Below are 26,135 nucleotides of genomic sequence, written 5' to 3' on the forward strand. Positions count from 1 at the left end.
GAGAAGGAGACCTATAGGGTAGTGGATAATTAATTGGGGTGGATTGTAGTCCACCACAAGGAATAAGGCCACAAAACTTGCTACGGTAAAACACAGTTTAAATTATGTAAAAAGTAAACATGCCTAATTTAGGAAACTGAGCAAAGCATTTCGCATTAACATAACAGTTAAAAACACAAAACAAAACAGAATAAAAATCTCACAATCAATTTAGAAAAATAGAGAAAGATTTAATGAGTAAAATGACACCAAAATGACAAAAATCCAATAAGGCCTTAATGACTTAAGGCAAAGTGTGTCAAGAACATGGTTCACGGTTCCTTGGCACCTAGGTGTGATTTCAGGTTGACCGATATGGAACGCAGGTTAGATACACCCAGTGGGATCGTCCCAGTAAAAGATTTTACCTTCTGACTTAGACTCTGAAATTAAAGTTGAAATTCTCCAATGGGACAAGGTTGCTGGCTAAATCTGCCAAAGTCCTTTCGAAGCCCCATAGCTTTTGCAACTGCCGAAGTACTTGTGCCAGGCGCGTACTTTTCGCACCTTGACCCAGTTAAGATATCTAACTTTGCACTTAGTCTTTTATTTTAGGCTCAACATCCTCCAGCTGAGGTAGCAAAGCTGCATCTGATTAAGTTGCTTCAAAATCACACACCTTTACAGTGAGGTGCTGCTAACTCTCCAGAGGTCTCAAATGTTCAGAGTTTCTTAAGCAGATCCCCTTGGTCACTTCTAAGGCTTTAGGAACCTCAGGGACAGTACTTTGTGTCATGACAGACTCCTGTAGAGATCTCCCTCAGGGTCCACTCATGTTCCAGTTGCTTATGGTTAACTGGTTGCAGTTTGTTGTTTCCCTGTAGCCACACAGGATGTCAGCCAACTGACTCTTAGAGTACACTTCGTAGTCTTGGTTACAAATGGAAACAGCTACAGCTCTTCGAGTCTCCACACAGGTCTGAAACATCAGGTATGGTCCTCTTCTGTTCTTTCACAGGTTCAGAGAGCTTTCTAAGCTGTGGGTGTGGCTTCTGATGACTTTGTAGGTTTCACTAGCCAATGGGTGGGGGTGACTCTTGGGCTATCCCTAAACAATGAGAAAAAATTCCCAGGGGCAACCCTTTCCACCTTTGCAGTACATCCTGTTTGCCTTATTGCATACTGTCCCACAATGAAATATACTGAGCCAGATCCAACATGGCAGAATCCTTCTGACCCTGAAAGGAACTTTTGTACCATACAGGGGTATGTTTATGTAAATAAGCAACCCCTTCTCCTTAGCTGCATCAAACTTGTTCTGTGACTCCCCAAACTGGTTCTGGGCTCCCACTTCCACTAGGCTGGTGCAAAACTGGCTACAGAGAGCTTACTAGGCTCTCTTCTCCCCCTTTCTAATTAACTATGAATGGGCACCCTGCCCCTTTCAAGTTAATAAAATTCCTGAATCTTCCCTAGTTCTGCTTCCTGAGCTGATCTCTATCACATACCTCACACCTTGGTCCATATGAGAAAAGGGATGAGCCATTGTTTCTTTCTGCTCTGGGAACTGTATTCATACTTCATTAAGGGGAAACCCTAGCAGGGCGAACTGCCAGAAGGCTAATGATAAGTAACCTACTTGAGGCTCAGGCAGGTAAAGTGTAACTTTTTAAAAGTCTTTTTTCTTACATATTTCCTAAAAATCGTATCCACCATTGATTTGGATTTTAATACATATTAAACATATGATTTAATCACCTCTGTATCTTATCCGAATACAAAGTTGGCAACGTGTGACTTTATCCTGCATTTTGGTTTTTCTCATAGGACTGCCACAACTCTTCATAGTGAAACTAGATTTTGGGAGCTAGTTACTGCAGGTATATGCCAACATTAACTTCAATATTCACTTCTTCAATGTGCCACTTTTAAATACTACCACCCTACCTTGTAGACTACAATGCCAAATTAGGAGTGACTTATTTAATATTGAAAAGTAGGGTTCTTGCCTGTCTGAAAGGTTATTTGGCAGGTTCACCTACAGGTTTAAAAGCTGCAGGATACAGGCTCACTGGTAGGCCTGGATCAGCTTTTTGAATGGTACAAAATGTGCTGTAGTTTACAGGTGGCATTTACATTTTCCTTACCCTTGGTGTATTCCATGCAGCATATACAATGGCTTTACTGGGTAGATGCCAATTAGGAGATAGCCAATGTTACCATGTTTTACGGGAATGAGCACATATATTGGGGACTGGATAGCTGTGGTCGAGTATGAAGAGTTCAAACACCAGCAGCATAAATCAAAAAACTGGGGGTGACAAAGCAAAAAGAAGCACTTCTCACAGTTTCTATTTGTGGAAGGCCTAGACGCAGTTGCCAGGTAAGCTACAAGGGCGACAATGGGGTGAGATGTACTTGTATCTGGTCAGTCTAATTTGTACCTGGGTCGAGCCTCGCTAAAGTATACAAAGAAATTGATGAATGGAATGCTTAAATTAATCCTAGCTACTGGTAATCACTCAAGGCCGCATCCCAGTCCATCGTTATTTTGCACACCATGCCACCTCAGTTTGGACACAGCCATAGGCAAATCAGTCTTGACCCTGGTCCATTGGGAACAGTTCAGACTGAACTGCCAGCCAAGGTCCTCCCTGATCAAGAACACAAGCAACCCAGGACCAGTTGCACTCTAATTAGCCAGGTATAGCTTGGTTTGAGTAATTACCAGTCACTGAGATTGCCTTTTTTGTATATTTTACTTTTAGTGTGTCACCCTAAGTGGTCGGGTATGCCCGGACGTGGGTCCCGTGCACACTGTGTCACGTTTAAGAATCCAGGCCCAGATTTACTAATATTTGATGCAAGGCTGCCTTCTGTCAAAGGAAGAGAGAAACAATGTGCTATAGTCACTGAGACATGGCACATTTTTTCTCTACCCCAGCGCTTGCGCACTTTTGGAGCAATGCCAATGCACACACCCTTATGCCATACTGCAAAGGTGTGTGTGTGCTATCTAAAGGGGAGAGGAGTTGGCCTAACGGCTAGGGCAGTCGACCTCGGAGCTGGGGAACCAGGTTCGAGTCTCAGCATAGGACACGCAACATCCTGTGATTTTGGGCCTATCACTTAATCTCCCCGTGCCTAACAAAAAATGAATGTGTCCTCATGTAACGGAACTGGTGCTCATGTAAAGCGCATTGATACCTTCGGGTCAAGTTTGCACTATATAAAACTCCGTGAAAAAAAAAAAAGAAATAAAGCATAGTTGTTGTACAGGAAGGGGACCCTTCCAGTATAAAAACTATCCTTTAAGACTTTTCCCACTTTGTTTGTGTGCTGTACAATGCAGCATATGTGCAGTTGGAAACTAAGTTGAAATTAAAACTGTTTTTTCTCGTTATGTGTGCCTTGAGGAGGTGTACGGTTTTGTCACAAACCCCGGTCTACAATTGTTAGTAGATAGTGATTTCCATCAAACCCCTGCGTGATTGAATGGAAATGCCCATGTATCACCCATGGAATGCCTTCTTGAATCAAAGTAGCACACAGCACAACTTTGCATTACATTAGGGAACTTTCGAATGTAAATCCTAGTTTACATTTAATAGTAAATCCCAGACCAACTCTTTGCCCTGCCTCCGTGTATGCATAATTTTTATGCCGCAAAGCGCAAATCTGGGCCCCAATGCCTAAATCTGTTAATAATTCCTAAACTTCATTTAAAAATTCATTGAACATTTAAATTTATATTAAAAAAAACAAATAATTCAGATTAATTCAACACATAACTTTTAACAAAGGTTACACATATCAAATAAAATTGAAAAGAGTAGTGAGGGTGTGATTTTTAAAACTGTCTACATGTATTTTTAAGGTAAATTATTATTTAAATCAATTGAATATTTAATGCACATTTTATTTGATGAGTAAATGTGCTGTAACATTTTATTTTGTTAGTTGTAGTTTAATAATAAATATTTTAAAATAATCTATGTTTACCTTATTCACAAAACTGTGGATTTCTTTTAGAGGATAGCAAACTTTAAAAATGTTATGTATACTTTTCCATGGGTAGGTGTCTGTCATGGTGGCAGAGATCTCTGCATATGTGTGCAAAGTTACTAGTAGTAACTTTACACTCACAACTCCTGTTGCAGGAGTCTTCACCCCTTGATTTGAGGGGTGGAGACATGTAAGTCTACACTAACGTAAGTCTACACTCAGAAATTGTGAAAAACAAAAAAGTGTAAAGTAACACATTGCTGTAGTAGTAAATGCACATGTGAGCAAATATCCATGTATATATTTACCTTTGTGAATCGGCCCAGTGTGTCTTTTCCTGGGCAGTGTAGCAACAGGCAGACACGCAGTCTCCTCCTGCACAACACCAGATGAGTGAGGTAACGTTCCCCATACATTTACCATCCATCCCTCCTGCCTGCTCTGCCTGGTATGCCGATCTATTACTATCAGGATTGCTAGGTAACGTCTGCAGTGAGCACAACCATGTCTGGGCATCAGCAACCTATGCTGATGGAATACATGTTTCCGCAGGTGACATGAATTCTTTCACACAATTACATTACGGGATGTTCCTGCTCTGCAGACGTGGACAAACCGAAGTAGATGAAACAGAAACCCAGTATCCTAAGCAGTCATTTGCCCTCAGTGGCGTAGCTAGGGGTGGCGGTGGGGGCGGTCCACCCCAGGCGGCACTATTTTGGGGGCGGACAAAGGCATTCAGATAAGGCTCGGCTTGCTTTCGTGGACGTTCGGGACGGGCAGAGAAGAAATAGGACTCGGGCAATGTCCTCTTCTTTTTTGTGCTGGCAGCTGTCCCTACCTCTCTTCCTATTATTCCCTCTCTTTCTGTCTTGCTCCTCACTTACTGAAAACCGTAACTTGAAGAAACGGTTCACAACCTCTTTCCTTCTTTCATTTAGTTGCTTCCCTGTGAAATGGATCCAAAAAAGAAAAACACCCTTGCGGGAAATGCCCTTTTTCTGACATTTTTCTATTCCAAAGTGCAGCGGGATGGAGAGAAATAGAAGGTCTTAAATATGAAAAATAAATACAGAACTAAATAAAGCAAGACAGAGTGGTTGCAAAGTGGTCAGATTGGTTTTATTCACATCCAAATGCATCAGCATCATTTTACAGACTTTGCAGTGAAGCGCTACTTTTGTTTTCTCGTCTCTCTTTGAACAGCAATTGTTGTCCCCAGGTGGGGAAGTGCACCATTCCTGGAGGTACTGCAATACCTGGTTGATGGGTGGATTGGAAAACACAATCTGTACCATGGCTCTGTGTTTATGGATGTGGTCTTTTTAAACCATACTTCTTACGTTTTGTAAGGATATAAGCAATGGACATTGAAACGGTTCCCTTCAGGGCCCTGTAGCTATGTCCTTAACTTTTCAGGTAAAACCACTCGCTGATTTCTGAATAGTGAGTGAGAGATCGTTAAGGTAGCCATGTTGTTTCTGCTTACATTTCACATGCTTTACTTAATCTTGAATTCCCTATGAGTGTTTGCTTTTACTTTCTTTTTTTAGGCAGCATATTACTCCTATCAAGTGCATAATTTGAATTGAGCCACATCCAAGTGTTTATAGCTGGCACAATTAGGTTATAGCGGAAGGCAGTGCGAGTTTCTCTCAGTGGGGCAGTATGGTGTTCAGTGGGGGAGAGGATGTGGCACTATGGCCAGGGCTGTCGAATTTGGAACTGGGGAACTGGGTTCAGCCTTCTTGACCAGTCCACCAGACCACTCTACTGAGGGAGCATATTCCCATGCTAGACCTTGGAAGGCCCCACAAGACCTTAGAAGGCTTGATGTCTTAGCACAAGCAGGTGTACCCTAGTGGTGTCAATTGTGAGTTAACCTTGAAGGCCTGTCCACCACAATGCATACTGAAGTTCATCTCCAGTCTTGCGGGCAGGCCTACGAAGCAGCACACCCTAGAGCAACAGTGATCCAGTCACTGTGACTCTGTCACTGAGGTCACATGAACCTTGAGCAGGTTAGGGCGATGCGAACGGTGTGACCGCACTGGGTACCTATTTCGGGTGGGTGCGTAGAGTTTGCAAGTATATTATGGTTTAAAAAAACCTTGCTGCCTCCTTCCTGGCCTCCAGCAATTATCAGAAACAATAAAAATGTCATGATAACTTTGGTGATTAATGTTCTTCCTAGAGAGAGATCGGAGTTTTGTCTAGTGGAAGGGTTGACTACTGGAAAGGTAGCACAGAGGGTGAATGCGCCTGCTGCAAAGAACATGTACCATGCAGATCACAAAGTGCACTGCTTTAATGGGGGGACCATGATGAATTGTCATTTAATGTCAGCTGTAGATGATGGATCCCTGAACAGTGTCATGTATGTGCATGTTTGCATTGTGCTGAGGGGATTACCAGGTAATTGTTCACGCAGCCCTCTGATGGATGTCACATGCGGTTTTTCTGAGTCCCCAGATAGATCATGCAGTCTGTGTGTTCTCTTTTGTACTGCCAGTCACTGCCAGTCACCGGTGTATTCAACTGTGCTACCTTGGACCCTGTCATGTATGTGCATGTAACTTGCATGATCGAGATAACTATTAGCGGCGATACTACGTGTCTCTCTGTCCTCTTTCAAGTGCTTGCCGTCCTTTTTCCCCAGCAACCCCCCCCCCCATCTCAGGGGCGGCAATCTGAGGGATAGCCCCGGGCGCCACAAGCTCTAGCTACGCCTCTGTCTGCCCTTCAGCCCCTTTCTACAAGTCACCCATAGTTGTAATGACGTTCCTGATAATAGCAGGTTTTCCTGTCTCTCTTGGCTTGGAAGTACTGAGCCCGCAACTTCCAGACCTGCTAATCCTGGGCACAAAGACACCATACCCGGGTAGTCGGCAGCTGGGACCAGGGGGCAGCTGGTATGGGTGCAGCAGCAAACACTCCCTGGAGGCAAATTATTGTGGAGCTGGTCCCATTATCTTCCTTGTGATGTGGGAAACACACCCGGGATTAGACCCAGTATTCCCATGCCCACGATTTATTTCCCATTCCACATAAAGTAGCTCAGAACCCCTGTAATTTGATGCTGGTATATTATGCCTGTGCTTTATTTGAGCCGCTTGTTTCCAGTGCTCAATACCAGCACTTAATTGTTCACACCAGCCCTTGTGACAGTCTGCCACAAGGTGGCGCTATCTGGCTAATTTAAACATGCTCACAACAACAGTTAATTATTAACTCAATATACATTAAAAATTACTTCTACCTGCCGCCCAAGCCTGAAATATTCAGAATTGTCACACTTGTAGGAGAGTGATGGTTAGTAGTTGTGCTGTTACTATCATTGGTGGCATGGCAGGGGCAGTGTGTGGTGCAAGCTGCAGTGGCCTCCTGGCGCGAGCCCTGACACTTACTTTTTAACAAATTAAGCACTGGATACCAACCCCCAGTATCTCGCACCAATATAAAGGGAACTTATAGTCAAGACCCCAGTCCTTAAACGTGGAGCAGTTACTACATTAATAGACAGAGCCACCCCAAATACCTCACTTTACAAACAAGGTAATTCTCCAAAAAACAATGGGGCCATAGATGCTTCTTTTTAATTCAGCAAAGGTGCGAATTTACTTCAAATGTTTGAAAAGAGTCTGCAGCATCTAGCCATGCAGAGGCAAGAAGTGGACCCAGATTGGCGCTACATAGTTTTGCTGCCAGTGGGGCAATGCTCAGCCACCTGACTGATGCAGAATTAAAGTACGCGAATAACAAATGCAATATTCTGAAAAGATATGTCTGTGACCCCGAACAAGGCAACTGTAGAGCATTTTTGTTTCTCCTTTAGGGTTTAATCCCTGCGTTCAGTAATCTATGGTAGCCCTCTCTGTTTTGTCATTTAACAAATTGGATGTTTGCTAAAAGGAAGGGATTGAGGCCAATGGGGGATAATAGCAGATCTTGTGTCACAGGCAGCGGATGTTTGTGTTTTTCAGCTCCGTGGCAGCTCTGCCCTTTCTTGTCTGGTAGACTCATGATATTGTAGTGTTAGGAGGAACTAGGCCAGGCCTTCTCCCTGTAAAGGGAACTCAACTGCGAGAGGGGGGGAATTAAATAGAAGGTTAAAACTGAGGAAAGTTTTTACACTTTTCGAAAGTTTGCGTAATTTTGAGAAATTTTTCAGAAATTATGTGAAATTAATTTTGTAGCATCTTGCATGATAATTGGACGCGAGGGCATCTCTCTTGTTCAAAAGCTACTGAAGATATCAGCAAAGGGACTGACTGCCTTAAGCAGAAAATATCGAAAAGAAGCCATTTCCTGCTCGCCCCAGTCTCCCAAGAGATATTTCCTGCTCACGCCAGCCCTCTGCGGGGAAACACTGCCTGAATTTTTCTTCTGCGAAATTTACAGAAATGTTTTGTAACATGAAACTCATGAATTTTGCCTGCATAATAAAAAATGTGCACCCCCTAGTAAAAGCACTCCTGAGCTGGGATGTCAGCGAAACTCCGGGGTCAGAGGTATCTTGAATTATTGATAACATAAAGAGTATCTGGCCGATGGACATGAGCAGGACTCAAGGTAATTTACACATAGGGGTACCAAGCCTGAAAGTATCAGGATTATCAAGTGGAAAGTAAGGATGCTGTCACGTGACGTTAGGCTCAGCGCCCTCTGTGATGGATACATGGTTGTCACTTGTCAGTGGACAGTGCTGGCACCATAGGCGTGTGAAGGATTTTTACCAAAGTATGGGACAGCCTTAGGGGGGATTCTGAACTCAAGGTACAAAGAACATTTGGGGGATTTTGGAGCTTTATATATAGCGCGAACTTGACTGGAAGGTATCAGAGCGCTTTACATGAGCACCAGTTGCGTTACAGATGGACACATTCTTTTTGTTAGGCGCGGGGAGATGAAGTGATTTGCTCAGAATCACAGGATGTTGAGGTCCCTGCCGAGACTCGAACCCGGTTCCCCAGCTTCGAGGTCCACCGCTCTAGCCAAAACACCAGGGCCAGAAGATCTACTGATCAATGTGTACATGACTCAAAGTACCATAATGCATAGCGGTCATTGAGGCTGAAAGGTTATCAAGATGGTATTAATGTACATTGAGGAGACATATTGTTTCCATGTTAGAATGAACTGTGCACTGTCTCTCATAGAAATAGTGCCCGCAGATGTAGCCTTTTCAATGATCATCTGATGGGTCAATGGTGCTGAACTGTTTGAAGGATGAAACATGCCCAGAAAGTGCATTGAATGAATGGAAGCAGGTTTAAAGTGCTAACATGAGCCTATCAGATGCTAGCAATGCTTGATAAAGGTGTATCCGCTGAGGAGTAATGCCTTCGCAGAGGACGCTCTATCTGCAAGACTCAAATCTGCTCATTGTAATAGATGGACTTGGCTAGTGCTGCAATAAGGATATTGTGGGCAGCTGCCTATGGTGCCAACAGAAGAAGTCGCCAGATTACCAGATTTACAAATGGCCTCATATAAGCACTATTGGCAGGGGAAAAGGTGGTACCCAAATTAAAAAGTATCATTTTGAGTTGGGCTTTGAAAACCCTTGTGCAAGAGCTGCAGATGAGTGTGAGAACTCGGCAACCAAGCACATTATTTCAAATCTTGTTTACTGATTCACATTTCACCCAGTAGGCTTAAAGACAGTCCTAGAAAGGAGGCCACTGTAGAACTTTTTTTAATGTCATTTGAGACACAGTTGGAAAGCATTGGGATACAATATTAAGTTTAACAAATGCCATCTCTGCCTTGGAAATAGCTACAAATTAAATGTTTTGACTTTTTTGAAATATTTAACACAAGCCCAATTCACTGGTAAAATCGGATTTGTAGTAAATATTTTGGAAAATGACTTTTTAAAAGTTACTTTTGCACTGCCTAAAATCCCATAGAAACTAAATCTGCGTTTTGCTCTCTCCCTTCTGCCAGTCAGTAATTAGCATTTCAGTGGGTGTGAATGAGGTGTGAATTTGCTTCCAGGACAAGGACAAAAAGCCTTCAATCAGACCCCCCAGGATATAGCGGCATGGATTCGCAAATTTAGCGGCACAAATATGGAAATTTAGCGGCACAAATATGGAAATTTAGCGGCATTTTGCGGCACTTTATTTTACTCATAATCATTCATCTTTCCTCCGTAGCACGCGATCGTAATCGCAATCGCGATCACTTTCACTTTCGCGGCCACGTCACTTTCGCGGCCGCGTTGCCAAAGCTTGTTAATTTATATCGTAAGGAGGGGGCTCTTTGTGATCAATAGGTAAAGTGAGCTCGCTTTATGATCAATATGAGGCTTTCTGTCTCCATTTCATTCAGCCAGTATTTAATTTTGGTTTATCCCCAATCGTAACGGAGACTTCCTACCTCCGCAGCCATTCTGGCTCACAGTCCACTCCGACACTAACTGCCCAAGGTCTATTAGGCCCTGATGGGACTCTTCTGTGTGTGCTGCTTTGGAGTTTTTGCTGTGAATCAGGCATTCATGCTGGAGTAAAGACGATGTGGTGAGAGCAGTTTGCATTTTCCCGGTGTCTGCCAGGTCTCTTCTTTGTTATCTTTTGGGCCTGTCTTCAATCCCAGCCTGCACCGAAAACCACTCCTCTCGGGGCACTGTGTGGAACGCAAGTCTCTGTGGTTCTCAGTCCTCCAGAGGGCAAAGGTGCTGAGCCCTGAGCTTTGCAGCAAGTGGATCACGCTGCAAACACTGCATGCCAAAGCAGGGGCGAGGGGAGCATCCTACCTCGCTGCCATCGTTGTTGTTTACATGGCTAGAGCTCCACTCTGCCTATTGCTTAAAGATTCAGCCCCCCCTCGAATTTTTTTCTTAGCCCCCCACCCCCCAAAATTTGGCTTTAGTTGCGCCTCTGCCTGTGGGGGCAAAACATCATCAACTACGGGATCAGGTCACTTTTGTAAAAATTGCGGCATTTTTACAAAAGTGCCGATTTTCGCGGGCACTTTTGTAAAAATCGCGCCATTTTTACAAAAGTGCCGATTTCGCTGCAAGCCGCGAAATCGCGAAATCGCGAAATCCTGGAGGGTCTGTTCAATGTGGGGAGGTATTGTTGTGCTCTTGATGACCTCTGGGCTGGTTCCAAGGACTTAGTTAACTTCAAAGATGCTGTCCTGTCACAAGTAAATGTAGCTAACATGCTGTTCAAGATTCGAAAAGAGTCTAGAGACTGGACCTACTGTCTTCCTTGTATGCAGGACAAAGAAGTGGACTCTAAAGGTATTAAGGCTGATCGGTAAGAGCTACAGGGACACAACAAGCTACAATTGGTATTTTCCTGCAACTGCCCAGCTAACCAGGGGTAAGTTGACCTGGACCGGACCCTCCTGGTTGCCTCTGCCTGACACTGTGTGAGTCTCTAAGTGCCTCCCCTGTGGTTCTGGTGAGACTTTCGAAGTGTACTCCCGTGGTGGATTGGGACTTAAAGGACTAAAGTCAGAAGGCACATTCTTTAACCTGGACGAACCTGGTTAGTTTTTCCAACCCCCACTCCATCTCAGACAGAGTTAAACTGCACCTAGGTCCTGTTCTACTGCATCCATTGACTATCATTGGCACTTTCTGCTTCTTGGAACCTTGGAGTCATTTCTACTTAAGACTTAAAAAAAAAAATTACTTTGGTTCGCCTTGTTGAATTTTTGTCATTTTAGTACCATTTTGTTTATTAAATGTCACTGTATTTTTCTAAAATCATTTTGGGATTTTTATTGGTTTGATTTTTGACTTTATTACTGTTTTAGTATTGAATAAATGCTTTACACATTGCCTCTAACTTACCTGTCTGCTCGCGCCACAGCTACCAGGGGGTTGATCTCAGCTTTATTTAATGACTTTAGTGGTTCACTCTAATAAGGATTGTGATTAATACTTGAGGTGGGTTCTCACATCAAATAATAAACAAATGTCATACTTTGTTTCTCAATAGGGAAAATATTATCCTTACACTCTCTCCACTTTTGCATATGCCTCCTCCCTACACCATGCAAAACACAGGTTTAATCCTTTCTTTTATAAGGAGTAAATCTATGACCCATTCAAGGATGAGAACATGCCAATGTTTTGTGAGCACCCACAAAATTTGAAAGTTTGAAATATCCCCCCACTATTCTATGAGCTGCGGCAGGGTTATGTAGAAATATTATAGCACTCTCCACCATTAACAATCTTTCTCTAGCACTACCTACCCTGTCCAGCCCTTTAGCTCTAGAGGAAATTGAATTCCTGATGGATGTGCCCAGGATTTTAGGATTTTGTCCTTCCTCTAATTCTATTTTTGATAAGGTGCTTCATTTAAATGGGGGCTTTGAGTTTAAATGATTAACAGTGTGTCTGAACAGACCTCATTTTTGTCACAGAGAACAATAGTCTTACCTGGTAGAGAGTTGGCAAATTGTCAGTCTGCTAAAGTTCTGCAGGTGATACTGCGCCAACCAATTCTAGTGGCCTATATGAACTAGTCTTGTATCAAAATATTGTCTGACATAAATATTGCGATCTAAATATAGTCTTTGAAAATATCGCCTCATTAGAGTTAATAATAGAAAATTTACACCCAAAGGGATCATATTTTTGTTAATCATAATTAGGGCTTCCAGTTTTATGGTATTTATTTTTTTGCCATTTCCGTCTGTATTTATCCATATTTATTTTTTGGGCATTTTATCTGTATTTATCCATATTTATTTTTCCCACAAGTAAAAGACGACGCTGCAGCTAGTATTTTTCCACATTTATTTAAATTGACAATGCACACATGCACTCGTTTGTTATTGGTCAACACAATACATTCATCTGAAAACTTTGCCATTCGCAGAATGTCCCAAATATGCCTAAAAGTGCTATCAAAAGCCATTTGTCTCAGAGCCTTGCAGTTTCTGTCATCGACACAGAGTGCCACATCCTCTCCCACACTGAACACCATACTGCCCCAATGAGAGAAACTCATCATGCCTTCAACTACAACCCAATTGTGCCCCGCTATAAACACCTGGAAGCAACTCAATTCAAATTATGCACTAGACAAGAGTAATATGCTGCCTGAAAAAGCATGTCTGTCTGTGCCCAACACTGCTTTCTAAATTGCATGTTATCATTTTTGAATTGGGAAAAATATCTGGATTTTCCATACCCTAACTGACACAGATGGCACAGTGAGGGTGGCTTGCACTTAACAATTTCCTTATAATTACAAAAAAAACAAAAATCACCATATATCCTCGTGCATCAAACCCATTCTGACGCTCATACCTCTCCCATATCTCTCCATATAACTTCAATCTCCCTCCCAAACTCTCATCTTCTCATTGTACCAATGACTCTTTCACCCCTCTACAATACCCCGTACTCCAGTCCTTTGATGGAAACCACAACTCCCACAATGCACTACCCAATGTCGTTCTGCTTTCTAGCTGTCCTCGTGAATCAAACCCATTCCACCACTCATTCCCCCCTCTTCTCTCTCCAAGTCACTGACATCTGAATACAAATCTCACATCTTATCCTTCTCCTTAATGAGTTTGCCACTTCCTCAATCCAATCCAAACTGTCACGATCGTGCCCCTCTCATCTCTCCCCATATGCCTCCAATCTGTATGCCGAGCTCCCTTCTACCCCATCTATCAGTTCTGTAAAATGAATTACCTCATTGAAATTGCTACCGGCAACATAACCTCCCCGTCTCTATTTCTTCATGTTATTGACCATCATGCAGCATCACAACCATTCGCGCCTGTTTTAAACCACATTCACATCTACATGTGCCAAATCACTCTACGTGCTCCCAACCCCGTGACTCATTACCCCGCTGCTATACCTCGGTTATCCAATCGTGTCAGAAACCTCAACGCGCGCGATGCTCTCCCCACTAACAGTTCATATTCTGATCAACTATAACACAAATTGTGATAAACACGTGCTCGCACATCCCACTTGCCCCCCTCCCCAGAAACTCACGATGCATCCAAACTACATAATTAGCAAAAAGAAATGACATGTATTATTAAACAACATAAATGCTTGTTTTGTTACTCAAAGTGAAAACACCTAAAACAAAATGTGACAAAAATATGACATGACAAAAACATCCCACACAGTTCAACTAGTCTTGTATCAGCCACAGTCCTTAAGATGTCATATGTGCACTTGTAACTGCAGAGAGTTCAATCCAACTCTTCACTGTCTCCGTAGTGATATGTTAATCTTGACTCAAATAATATGTTAATCTTGACTGAAATAACACCTGTGAAATTCTTCAACGGGGTGCAACCCTCCTTCGGGATGGAGAAATTGCGAAGCATGAGACATTGTTGAGGATTCACTCCTTCCCTTAAATGAATTCAATAGTCCGGGCTGAGACAGCTTCCCGGTCACGCACAGTTTTGTGCTGCCGGACGCACCTGAGTACTTCACAGGTCTTTAAAAGACCATTCACTTGTTAACAAGGCTTTGTTTTAAATACTGATAACGCCAGAGGCGATACTTACTCTGTGGTGAGCAATCACCATACCATCCTGTTTTGCAACTCTCTGTTGGAGCACGGCAGCGCCGCAAAATGTGCTAGTATTTTCCCGTTTTTACATATAAATACAGATACGGTAAAACTTGTTTTCCGTCTGTATTTATATGTAAAATCCGTTTAAACGGAAAACTGGGAGCCCTAATCATAATTAGGACATACTATTTCAGTCAGATGCTATTTTTGCTACTGATATTCTGACATACAGTATATGGAACTTTTGACAACTTTGCTGGACCACAAAGATCAAGGCTTTGCCTTACAGTTAGAGCCCCTCTGGAGCTTAAATGGGACCATCGCTATGCTGAATCCTCTGAACTCTGGGTGTGGTAAGAGTCAGTGTGGTGTGAAAGAGGTCCTATTCTTTCCTTGAGTCACCTGGCTGGAGGTCTGGAGAACAGTGTTTGCTGCATCAAGCAACTGTACAGTTGTCCTTGGCAATCCCTCTTTTATTTTCATTCCTGGTTAGTGCTGAAAATGTTGCATTCCCTAAATTGGCTGGAAGATAAAGGGGTAGAAATCTTTATTAGTACTCAAGATCTTAGAGGGAGATCTTCAACATTAAAGAAAAGCAGAAGTATTAAAAATATATGTCTGATTTCATCAAACTGCTAGTACTTTGAACTACGTGACTACAATGGAGCAAACATATGACAAGACATGAATCCTCACACACATTCACATAGTTATGCTTGTACAGTTTGATAGCCCAGCAGTTTTCAAAACCTTTACAACTTTTACCACACAGTGTAGCTCCACCACCTTGCGTTTCTTTCTGCTTTTATTTGGATTTTGTGGTCATACCAGGGCCATTGGCTCCCCCTATTCCCCTTAGAAATCTACTTGGTGTGGTATGCTTTGCTGTTATATACTGCATGTGTTTGAATCCTTCGAAGACCATGTTAAAACCCATGAGCGCTTAGCAATATGCTACGTATCCTTGCTGGTCGAACAGAAGCCATTGAACATCCAGTTAAACAAGCATTTGCAATGCAATAGGTCTCACATTTGCGAGAGTTTGAGCTATTGGCATTGTAAATGACAATGCCTTTTATTTGTGTGTTGGTTTTTAAAACATCAATAAAAGGAATTGTCATTTACAAGGCCAATAGCTTAAACTCTCGCAAATGCGAGACCTAGTGCATTGCAAATGCTTGTTTTTAATATGCTACAGTTATCCATACAAAGATCCTGGAAAAACAGATCAGTTAAATACCCTGAAAGCTTGCGAACCAGAGCGACGAGCTCTGTGAAAACTGAATGCCGACAATTACCTCTCAGCCAGCGAGGAGAGGGCTTGGAGCAGCCTTTACCCAAACTACTTTAACCTCAGAGGGGCAGGAAATGCACGAGTTCACTCAGCAGACAAAAAGCAGAGCAAAGGAATGTACAGGAGCAAGAAATAAAATCTAGAGTCCGTGAAACAGAAAACGAATAAGCGATAGACCACAAATTATTTCTACCTGCTGAAAGGTGCAGAGGCGTGCACACACTTCAACTATGCTTGAGTGCTCCCCCATATATCCAGTGTCTAGTGATCACGGTGGGTTATTAGTGATGGAGTATGTGAGGCGTTAAGGTGGTGCGACACACAACTCAAAACATAAATAACACTATTTACAACACCACGCCCATATCTATTATACCTCAGACTGCCACAAACCCAACTACAACAGGGCAGCTGGTTTTAACCCAATGAGCACGGAGCAGATCTACCAACTTAGAAGATGTGAAAGCAAATCAATGAGGCCTTCTACACTCACCTCTCACATGCCATAATATGTATCTACGGTACAATCAATAAAACAGAACCACCAAGCAGAAAGGCGTCTCACAGCACAAAACCATACCCACAAAGCTACAGGCGGAACCAGGCTCCAGTCTGCGATCAAACCTCAGGAGTATTTGGAGAGTCATCCCCAGGCGGACGAAAGCACTAGGAAGCCATGCTAGAGGAAAAACCGCACCTGGATGCGGCAAAAAAGCAAGCAAGAACAAAATGCAATTTTAAGTAACAGATGAATAAAAACGAGCGTACCATATGTTGGTAGCTGGTCTTGGGCCAGCCCTGCATGCACATTTTTCAAATGTCAATAGTACAATATAATCTAGGACTTTTTACTTTTGAAAAAGTAAACTTTTCGTGGGATTACTCTACAGAATAATTGTGTCTATATGCGTACACTCGTGTTCAAAGGAAAACACATCGACTGAACATTAAGGTTATCGAATCCAAGAAATAGTGGTGCTATTGACACACAATATGTTGAGCAAACCGTGGGTTGTACTCGCAAGGGCTGTGCTTTGTACACAGCTTACTGACAATGCCTCAATCAGTTCTACATCCATATGGTCAAGCCCCTGCGCATATTACTAATCACCCCCATGAGCATACAGTGTGCACCAGATAAATAGTTTAGGATCCCTAAAACAAGTGTTGTGTAATGTAATTTCGAAAGAGCCCCTCCAATCCGAGATACCTTTATTTTAGCAGCATCGTCCCCTACAAGGTAGAATGGTGGCCTTTCAGTGCCTTGAATAACTAGGTGCTTATGCAGAGTTCAAATCCTACATACGTCGTGGTATAATGTATACAGCCTGCAGTACAACTGGCAATCTAGATTTTGATTGAACAACCAACTGTTCACTAATCTACTGAGCAATAAATAAAGTTACTTGAGTGAAACTCGATACAGAACGGCTCTAAAAATACCTTAGCAATGACACCTGGACTATCTTTTCATATGCTGTCCAGCTCCCTTCCCCAAGACCTCAATACCATTACAAAGGCACTTTAAATGCAATTAAGTGCAGGCACTGGACCCACCACAGTGTTTTCTGGCAATGAACATGTTTCCCTTTTAAATGCGGGATTAACCCGAGGCAAGAGCAAAACTGTCGGTCAGAAAAAAGTCACCACAGTCACGGCGCCCACTCAAAGCACTTTAAATCCTCTTTTTAGGAGGTTTTGGAAAAACCGAATCACAGCTGTGACAAAGCACAGACGTATAGCACTTATATAGATACAAAAAACGCAACAGTTTTAGCTTTGGAAACTCAAGCTTTCGTCTACAATTCATTCAGTGAATGTTCTAGATTACTTTTAGAACGATCAGTTGGTTGTGCATTCGAAAAAAAAAAGCTTCAGTTATGTATGTCTCACATTTTTTACAAATTTTCAAAACCACGATGGTACTCGGTAAATTAGAAAGGTTATCAAGTATTTATATGACCTTCGATCAAGCTCTATGGATGGCTTCATTCATGACAAACAGCAGACTTTGTTATTAGTATGATGCAGGCCCAGTCCCAGTGTTGGAATGGAGTTGCGTTGTTCCTCTTACCACAGCTTTAGAACATATGAGGTCAAGTTAGGGCGTCAGGATATGTGTTTGGTTCTTAAATAGGGATCTTAACTCTCAGATGACTTCTCCACCACAGGAACTTTTAAATATATTCCATTTTAATTTCAAGAACGGCGTTACCTTAAAATACGATGCCTAATGGGGGGGGGAAAGAATTTGTATTCACCCGCTTGCTAATCTCGTTTTTACAGCTGTAACAATATTGCGAGCAGTACGGGGCATCTGTGGCTGACGGGGCCAGTCTCTGCGGTGAACCGGAGTCTGTCTAAGAAAGAGTCTCTCTGACCGACAGGAGGTGAGACATGAAAGGGAAGACAGGTCAGGGTGAGAGGAAGAGCGAACGCGTGGACAGAGAAGGGAGGAGCGAAGGAAAGAGGTACGGGAGGAAGAGGTAAACTTAATGCATTCAAAAGAGAGGAGGGGACATGGCGCAGGGTGAGGTGACAAGGAGATAAAACATGAAAAGAGATGGTAGGCAGGTGAGAGAGAAGAAAGAGGACAATGGGGGAAGGGACAATGCAAAGTAACATAGGGAAGAAAAGAGAAGTAGTAACGGGAAAGAGGGTTTGATAGAGAGCGAGTGAGACAGGAGAGGTCTGTCAGCAACATTTAAACAAGCTTTGGCAACGCGGCCGCGAAACTGCCGCAAAAGTGAAAGTGATCGCAATCGCGATTACGATCGCATGCAACGGAGGGCGCGCGTGCACGTTCACGTGCACTGTAGCTTTAGGCCGCGGCAGCACTTTGAAAAAGCCTGTTTACAAAATGTCTCGGCCAGATCAGCGCAAGCGCTGAATCAGGCGAGACCTAAAAACGTAGGAGCCATATAATAGCAATGTGGTGGGCAACACCAATTATTTTGCATGGGAAACAACTTACTAAAGTTTTTTGTTGACAACTTCTGAGTGCAGAGCAGTATTCCCATATTTATCTGGGAAACATTGATAGACCCTTCCCGACAAAGCATTTTTTGTTGTGAGTTAGCCCTTGTGTTGATAGATGGTGATTTTTGTTTTGAGCATCTTTGAAAAGAGCTGCTGCTCAGCACCTTAACAAAGACTTTATGAAGTATTGGCAATAATGAGACCTTTGACCTTCTTACTGCGACATGCCATAATGGCTTGCCGGGCACTTCAAACAGCCCCATGCCTAGTTTATTTCACATTAAGAAATGCTGGCGGTATTCACAGAGTAAACACAAAGAGATGATGGACGGAGCGCTGAAACGTTTCTGACACTCACCCCCAGTCACAGATCTGGGTTGAATCCATCATCAGTCTTTAGCTCACTTCGCACCTCAGTTCAGACCCAGCTATATACAAATCAGTTCAGACCTGAACCTGGGTGGCGAAGTGAGCTAAAGAACGATGATGTATACAACCCAGAACTGAGACTGGGGGTGAGTGTCTGAAAAGTTTCAGCACTCTGTCCATCATCTCCTTGTGTCTGCGGAATTCACAAAGTGTCATTGCAGACTGATGAGCGGCTACCTGGTTGTGGAGAATGTACTATGTGATGGCACCTGACAGCAAAACTCTATTTCCCAGGAAACCTTGAACAATCAAGAGGTTTGGCGATGGCGGTGGCCATCTTGGATTATAAGGTGTAGCTTGCCTGGTGTTTCACGGCATCTTTAATAGGCAATCGTTTCACAGTGTTGCTACAGACAGGACCACAGGACCCTTTGTTTTGGATTTCTGATGGAGAACAACTATTTCTTCTGGGAGCTTGCCGAAGAACACTTTGTATACAGAGAAGTAATCTTGTAATCAAATTGTTTTGGAAAATTAACTCTGAACTATTTCATTAACATTTGACTTTAACAGTTAAAGACTTTAGGTTTGCTTTGAATTTTGAACTTTCGTTTTTTCTGTTAAAAAAATGAAAATACTCTTGAATTAAGATTATGATAATTAATTATATGTAAATGTTAACAACGTGCATTTAAGGCACAAGTGGTATTTATTTGGAGATACAGGTATTGCTAAGAATAGGAAAAACAGAATGTTTATGAATGTTAATTATTTGCAAGTTGCACAAGAGAAAAGTAAGAACCTAAGCCAAGAATCATCAGAAGGAAAGTAGTTACGAAGGTGTAGTTAGTATCCTGACAATAGAAAAGGGATTGAGGTCACATAAGCAGTTTCTTGATTCATGTTATGCTGCAATTTCAGGAAAGCCAGCTTTATATTAAAAACACAGAGAGTTGGTTACTCAGAGAATTGTTTCTGGTATATCCTTTCACTGTTAAGGTTAAATGCAGAACATGCATGATAGATAAGTAAGATATCCTTGGTTGCTGACCAGCATCCATCAGTGTTCACCAAAGCGACAAGTCAGAGTAGTGATCGCCAGTGTCTGTTTTCTTTTTTATCCATTCCCCATTACCTGTACCAACTACTGTTCAACATATTATAGTAGTGTGTGGTCAGTGATGGATCCTATGAGAGGCGGAAGAGTGCGTCACTCCAGCGGGATCCAGACCAGCTAGGACAATGTGCTGTAGGCACTGACACTTTAATTAATTTTATATGAAAACTGGAAACCATTGAAATAGCATATGGCTCGAGGCCTTACGGCCCAATTTGAGCTTTTCTGTGGAGAAGAGAGTATGTAACACAGTTTATGAAAAGTGATTTGAGCTGTCTTGTAAACTAATATGCAGGTGAGCAGGATCATCACAACAGATACCTGTATTCGCAGTATTTGAGAGGCTATCCGAAAATAGTGGGAAGAAAGGACAAATCCTTGATTCACGATTGTGGAGACCAGGCCATAGAAAACAGCATTCATTGAAAGGTTCAGCAGCTGTTACATCAATTGCTCTTTTATGGCTGCAATGGACACCATATAGAGTTACCTAATGATTTTCAGGCCTTATGATGATGCAACAAAAAAGTAACTCTCTGTCTCTCTCAAGCATTTTATGTTTAATAATGTCTTCAATTTCTTTATATAGTATGCAGGTTCCTCAGATTTCTTTCTTAGTATTGTTATTTTATGGCAAGCCATTCTTTTCTTATCTAAGCAATAAAATACTAGTCATGTAATTCATCAAGCTTTAATTAATGAAGATAATGACCTGAATATCTATTGTCAGGGGCACTGGAATAATGCAGAAATAGAGGACAAAATGACGTGATTGAGCTGACTGGGAGCCTGATTTTTGAATTTAGTGGAATGGTACTCCATTACAAAGGTGCCAAATATTTTCCCCCTTATTACACAAGTTCAATATAACCTAATGCACTTGTAAAGCCCGATATTAACTGGGAAAGAAAACAAACTGCTTGGCAAAAAAGCAAATAAGGCATTATTTTCAATGCTTTCCTTTATCATTTTTACTGCTTTGTGCATATGAATACATATATGTAAATTCTTTTTTCCTGTTCATATCCTATTAAAAATGGGAAAATACAGAAAATGAATCTTTAGTGGTGCCTCCATGCTGTCACTCATGACTGCCAATACAATACATTTTTTATGTTCACAGAACAGGGAGTCAAGAAACGGGATATGATTTTCTAAGGAAGCTTAAACGCCAATATGATGAGAAAAAATAAAGATTGGGAAATACAGATAGAACTAAAACCGGGATCTCTAGTCATAACTTGCCATTTCTGTTAGGTCACGTGGATAGTATAGTGCATACACCAGCTTAAACCTCTGAATCCTGATATTGGCAGAGACCTTGGGGCTGCAAACTTCAAGAATCCCCCGCCTAGTGTGCCAATGCCAATAAGGATCCGTTGTTGACGTGTCTGGATACCTTTATCATTTTGAAATGTCTCCTTAAGTGCCCAAGAACCACATACTTTAAAGATGGCAGCAGAGCTCTCGTTCTGCCAAGGTGTGGAGATGATGTCTTAGTCCTAAAACAAATGGCGCACAACTAATTGATGGCTGTCTATGAGTTTTAACTACATTCTAATATCGAATAACAAAAGGACTAATCTTGTGATAAAGGTTGGTACCTAAAGCAAGCCTTCTTCTCTCAATATAAGGATCTCAACCTTTAATCACATATGAAGGGCCAATTGGCCAAAACCCCATGAGATAGCTACAGGCCAGCCTGCCTAAAAGGCATAACTGCATACAGCCACAATTTGTGTCACTCTGAAAACCTGCCCTGCCTATATGGCTCCTGGATTCTCAAAAACTTCCATGACCCTGACTACTTTATGCTACAGAAAGAGAATGCTTCTCTTGGTCTCCCAAACCTGCACCCACAAGACAAAGGCCCAAATTAATTTAGATGTAAAGATCAAATGTAACCCAGCAACCCTATGGCTCAATTTGCTGTGACCTTTATGAGAGTAAATGGAATACACCAGGCAAAATGATCACAGTAAGAAGAAACTCATACTTAAACCAAAGGTTCTTATGCATTTGAATTACAGTACTTCTACCAATATTGTGCTCTATTCTGAGAGGTCATCCTTTAATGAAAGACAGGTGACAGTGGACAAACCGCTTCACTCTTGTCAGACCCGGAAGAATTCCAAGGGCCAAGAAGAGCAAGCTCAGTCCATCCGAGTGTCCTTGCACTCATGGGAAGACGACGATCTCGTCTCTGAACATGACCGCAAGACCGTATGACCCTGGAGCTTCTGGCATACCCCCAAGATGTCCTTGCTAGGACCCAACGCGTACACTCAAGCCAGTGTCAGATTAAAATGAGCTGGTCCCAGCAAGAAGAAGCTTCAGCCGCTTTGTCAAAGTCATGTGTTAGATAAAGTGCTGGGTCTTAGAGTGTGAGGGATACAAAGGAAATCATGGTGCCCTTTCTCAAGGTTTACACCCCTCCGGACAAGCACCTCTCAAAAACTGCTCACAAAATGAGCTGTGTCCAAACGGAGACAGAACAAGCATGCAATGCAATAGGTCTCTCATTTACACGAGTTGGAGCTATTAACATTGCAAAGGACAATGCCTTTTATTTTTGTTTTTAAAACATAAATAAAAGGCATTGTCATTTACAATGCCTATAGCGGAAACTAGGGTAAATACGAGACCTATTGCATTGCAAATGCTTGTTTTTTTTATGCAACAAAATGTAAATACCTGTAAATCAATTGTACACATTTTTTAAACATCAGTAGTTAGGAAAGCACACCTGAAGTGTGATGGAAACAAATATTTAATAGGACCAAAACAAATGAAGACCCTTTACTTGGGATGAGTAAAAGACAAACATTTGTTGAAACCAGATTTTTGCGCATTATTGTATGTAAGCTGTATAGTTCTATCAGTAAAACTGCATCAATGCAACGTTTGCAGCCTTAGCAATCAAAACATGATGTCTGTAAATGAAAGTGATGCTTTTAATAACCTATTCTTCATAATGCGCCCCTTGCTCCATACCACACCTGGGTCAATCTCCTGAATGGGCTTGTCCTTTATGAAAAGCTTGGGTTGTTCGCGGTGCCTGTGTGTTAATTGCTGCAACATTGTTGGCAGCATCCCCCACCCTGAAAATCGTTTCAGCGCCACTGATCTTAAGAGACGCAGTACTGATCTGGCGGACATGTTTTTGCATGCAAGCGCATTCTGATATGGCAATATGAGGCTCTCATTTTGAGTCATTCACCATGTTTCACAAATACATAGCCAGCATGATAGCTCGGTGGGTTTTTTATGTGATGCCAAATTCTGTGTGCACTTTACAGGTCACAGGTTTCTAGCCTAGAGCAGTGACTTCAGAAATAACTGCAGCTTTGTGGGGCCGTAAAATGTGTTCCCTTAAATTGGCCAATGGTATATCTGACAAGCTACAGGACAAATAAGCCACAATACCATAGCAGCAGGTGCTGCAAATTAAAATGTATTATACTACAATTACATTGCTTGAACATATTGGTATTCGCGTTCTGCATTGGATTTGTTTTTATTCTTTTGTGGTTTTAAAGTCTGCTTTGTTTTACAACACTTCCATCCCCAAATGTTATACCCTCCTCGTTTTGCTCGTATGGCTGAAATATTGTGTGGGATCAGTTACCTGTTAGCTTTACCCTGGCATATTTGGTGGATTTTACAAGCCCCGAGTATAGGGTGACCAGACGTCCCGGACTTGCCCGGACAGTCCCGGATTTTCACGAGCTGTCCTGGCAGATTTGGGTACGTTTTTAGATGGGGTTACCAAATGTCCTCAAGTTTCTGGTCACCCTACCCGAGTAGTATCCTCGCATTTGTGTATTTTTAAATGATGTCCAGCAGCTCGTGAGGTCACCTTAGTGGACCAGCTGTGGAAGCCAAGTGAATGCCTTGTCGGTTCAAGGAAGGCCGCATCACTGCCGGGAGAAGAACAGCCTGGGCTCACAGGGGGAATGGAACAGAAACTGAAGCCAATAAGGTCTGGCGAACGCCACGCCGCTACGCAGTGCTGATGGATGCACCCATCGTTAATAGGGACTGGGTGTGCCCCCCAACCTCCCAGCCACATCCCCGCAGCTGGTAATGCCGCTTTCCCCAGTGCATTCCGCTCTGAGCCAACCACCGCAGTCATACTCACATTGTGCAGTTTATAGTACAGGTCGCAGGCGTTGCGCACTGGGTCCCGTTTGCATTGCGTTGCCATAACGTTGTCTGGCAGTTGGCACGACACGTCCCTGCTCTTGTGGCAGCCAACGGGGGGAACGAGGGAGGGCAAGTGAAAGCGGAGAGGGAGGGAAAGTGAAAGCACGCCATGCGCACGCTGTGTTCAAGCCCTATGCGGGGACAGGAGATGTGCACGTGTACTGAGGGCACATCTCCTGTCCATACGCGTGCACATGTCCTGTCCCCCTTCGGCCAAGAAACCGACAACAATAGGTCTCACCAAGGCGAGTAGCGCATGAGCTGCGTCTCTAGGCAAGACCTAAAAAAGTAGGAAGCGTAAGGGCCGTGGTGATTCTTTGTATCAAAGGGGTGTAGCCATAAAATGTAAAGGACAAATAAACCTGTTTTTTCTGCGTTCTAGAGGAATAGATTTTTTAGTGGGCAAGTGAATTGTTTGCCTCCAGTTTAAAGACTCATTCTCACAGAGTAAGGACTGGTATGAGCATGAAGGAAACAGGAGGGGGTTTTGATTTATAGAGCATGTTAAGTCACAGCAGGAGACATCACATTAACATTTTTAGCAATTCATTAGTAGACACTGATGAAAGATTTAATTTGCCTTTGCGTTAAAACTCAGGTCTAATAATTGTTATTGCTTGTTTTCAGCTTCCTTCATTTCATCACAACCCAGTTTCTTCTTTTTGCTGTTGTCCTTACAGCCCTGTATGATTTGTTTTATCAGTCGGATAAACCTGCCCTTATTGCGAAAGAGTGAGCATTGTGTGTCAGAGGTGTCAAGTCGTGGATTCACTGTGACTACATCTTCACAGCGCCAGTGCTCCTATTGCCATTTTTGTATTTCCCCATTGTACCAAGTGGCTCCTATGAGTCAGGGAAGCTGACTGGACCATCGGGTCTATTCACGTCCTATCAGACCACAGCGCAACCGTGATTGCCTGATGCTACAGGAACCTGCAAGGGACAGAAGACCACAGACCCAGCAGAATCAACAAACTAATGGCTGCTCTTCCGGCTCGTGTGCATGAATGAGGCCAGAGGGTCTCCCATATGCAAACATTTCTTTCCACCTTGGTTGGAAAGATCTTTTGCAGCTTAGAAGTGTAAAATGAATAAGCAAATGAAAGACTTGCACACTTGTTGCAAACTTTCAGTTCATCGTGTTATTCGTCATTAGCACTGGTCCTTTTCTTCTCTTCTGTAATTTGTGATTGTGGGTAATTTTTTCACCTCCTTCAAGTGTTTTGACTGTGACAGGCTTGGTGGGTGTATGCATCTTCGATGTCTACTTCAGACATTTTTCCTTTGTATGAGCGGTTCATTCAAAGTTATGATTGCTTGTTACACTGCCTAATGCTAGAACAGGTGTGTATAATGAACTGTCTGCCATTTTTGTTGTCTCCACTACAAAAGTCGGGCTTTGTAAGGTCCCGGTACATTCAATGATCATGTCATCTCTGCTTCTCTCCTTTCACTCGCCAGGATTCGACTTGATCGATGCTGAGAAGGTCCCCAACTTTGAGCTGCTGGTTTCAGTAACGGATTTGGCAGGACTGTCAGAAACAGCTTTAAGTGATGCCGCTAGCGTGTTTATCAACGTGACTAAAAGCCTGTGGAAGACGCCTGCGCCTGTCCAGATTGTTGAGAACTCCACTGAGACACACCCCATCAAGATCACTGGGGT

General features: G+C 42.7%; 1 protein-coding gene across 1 annotated transcript in view; it reads left to right on the top strand.

Annotated features, from left to right (window-relative positions):
* Positions 1–26,135, top strand: part of CDH17 (cadherin 17) — a 336,495-nt gene that overhangs the window by 172,020 nt on the left and 138,340 nt on the right. Inside the window, exon 7 of the mRNA XM_085605267.1 lies at positions 25,934–26,133. Within this exon, the coding sequence (XP_085461393.1) occupies positions 25,934–26,133 (200 nt within the window). The remainder of the gene's footprint in view (positions 1–25,933; positions 26,134–26,135) is intronic.

The sequence above is a fragment of the Triturus cristatus genome, chromosome 5_1, assembly GCF_964204655.1.
Source record: "Triturus cristatus chromosome 5_1, aTriCri1.1, whole genome shotgun sequence".
NCBI classification, from domain to species: Eukaryota; Metazoa; Chordata; class Amphibia; order Caudata; family Salamandridae; genus Triturus; species Triturus cristatus.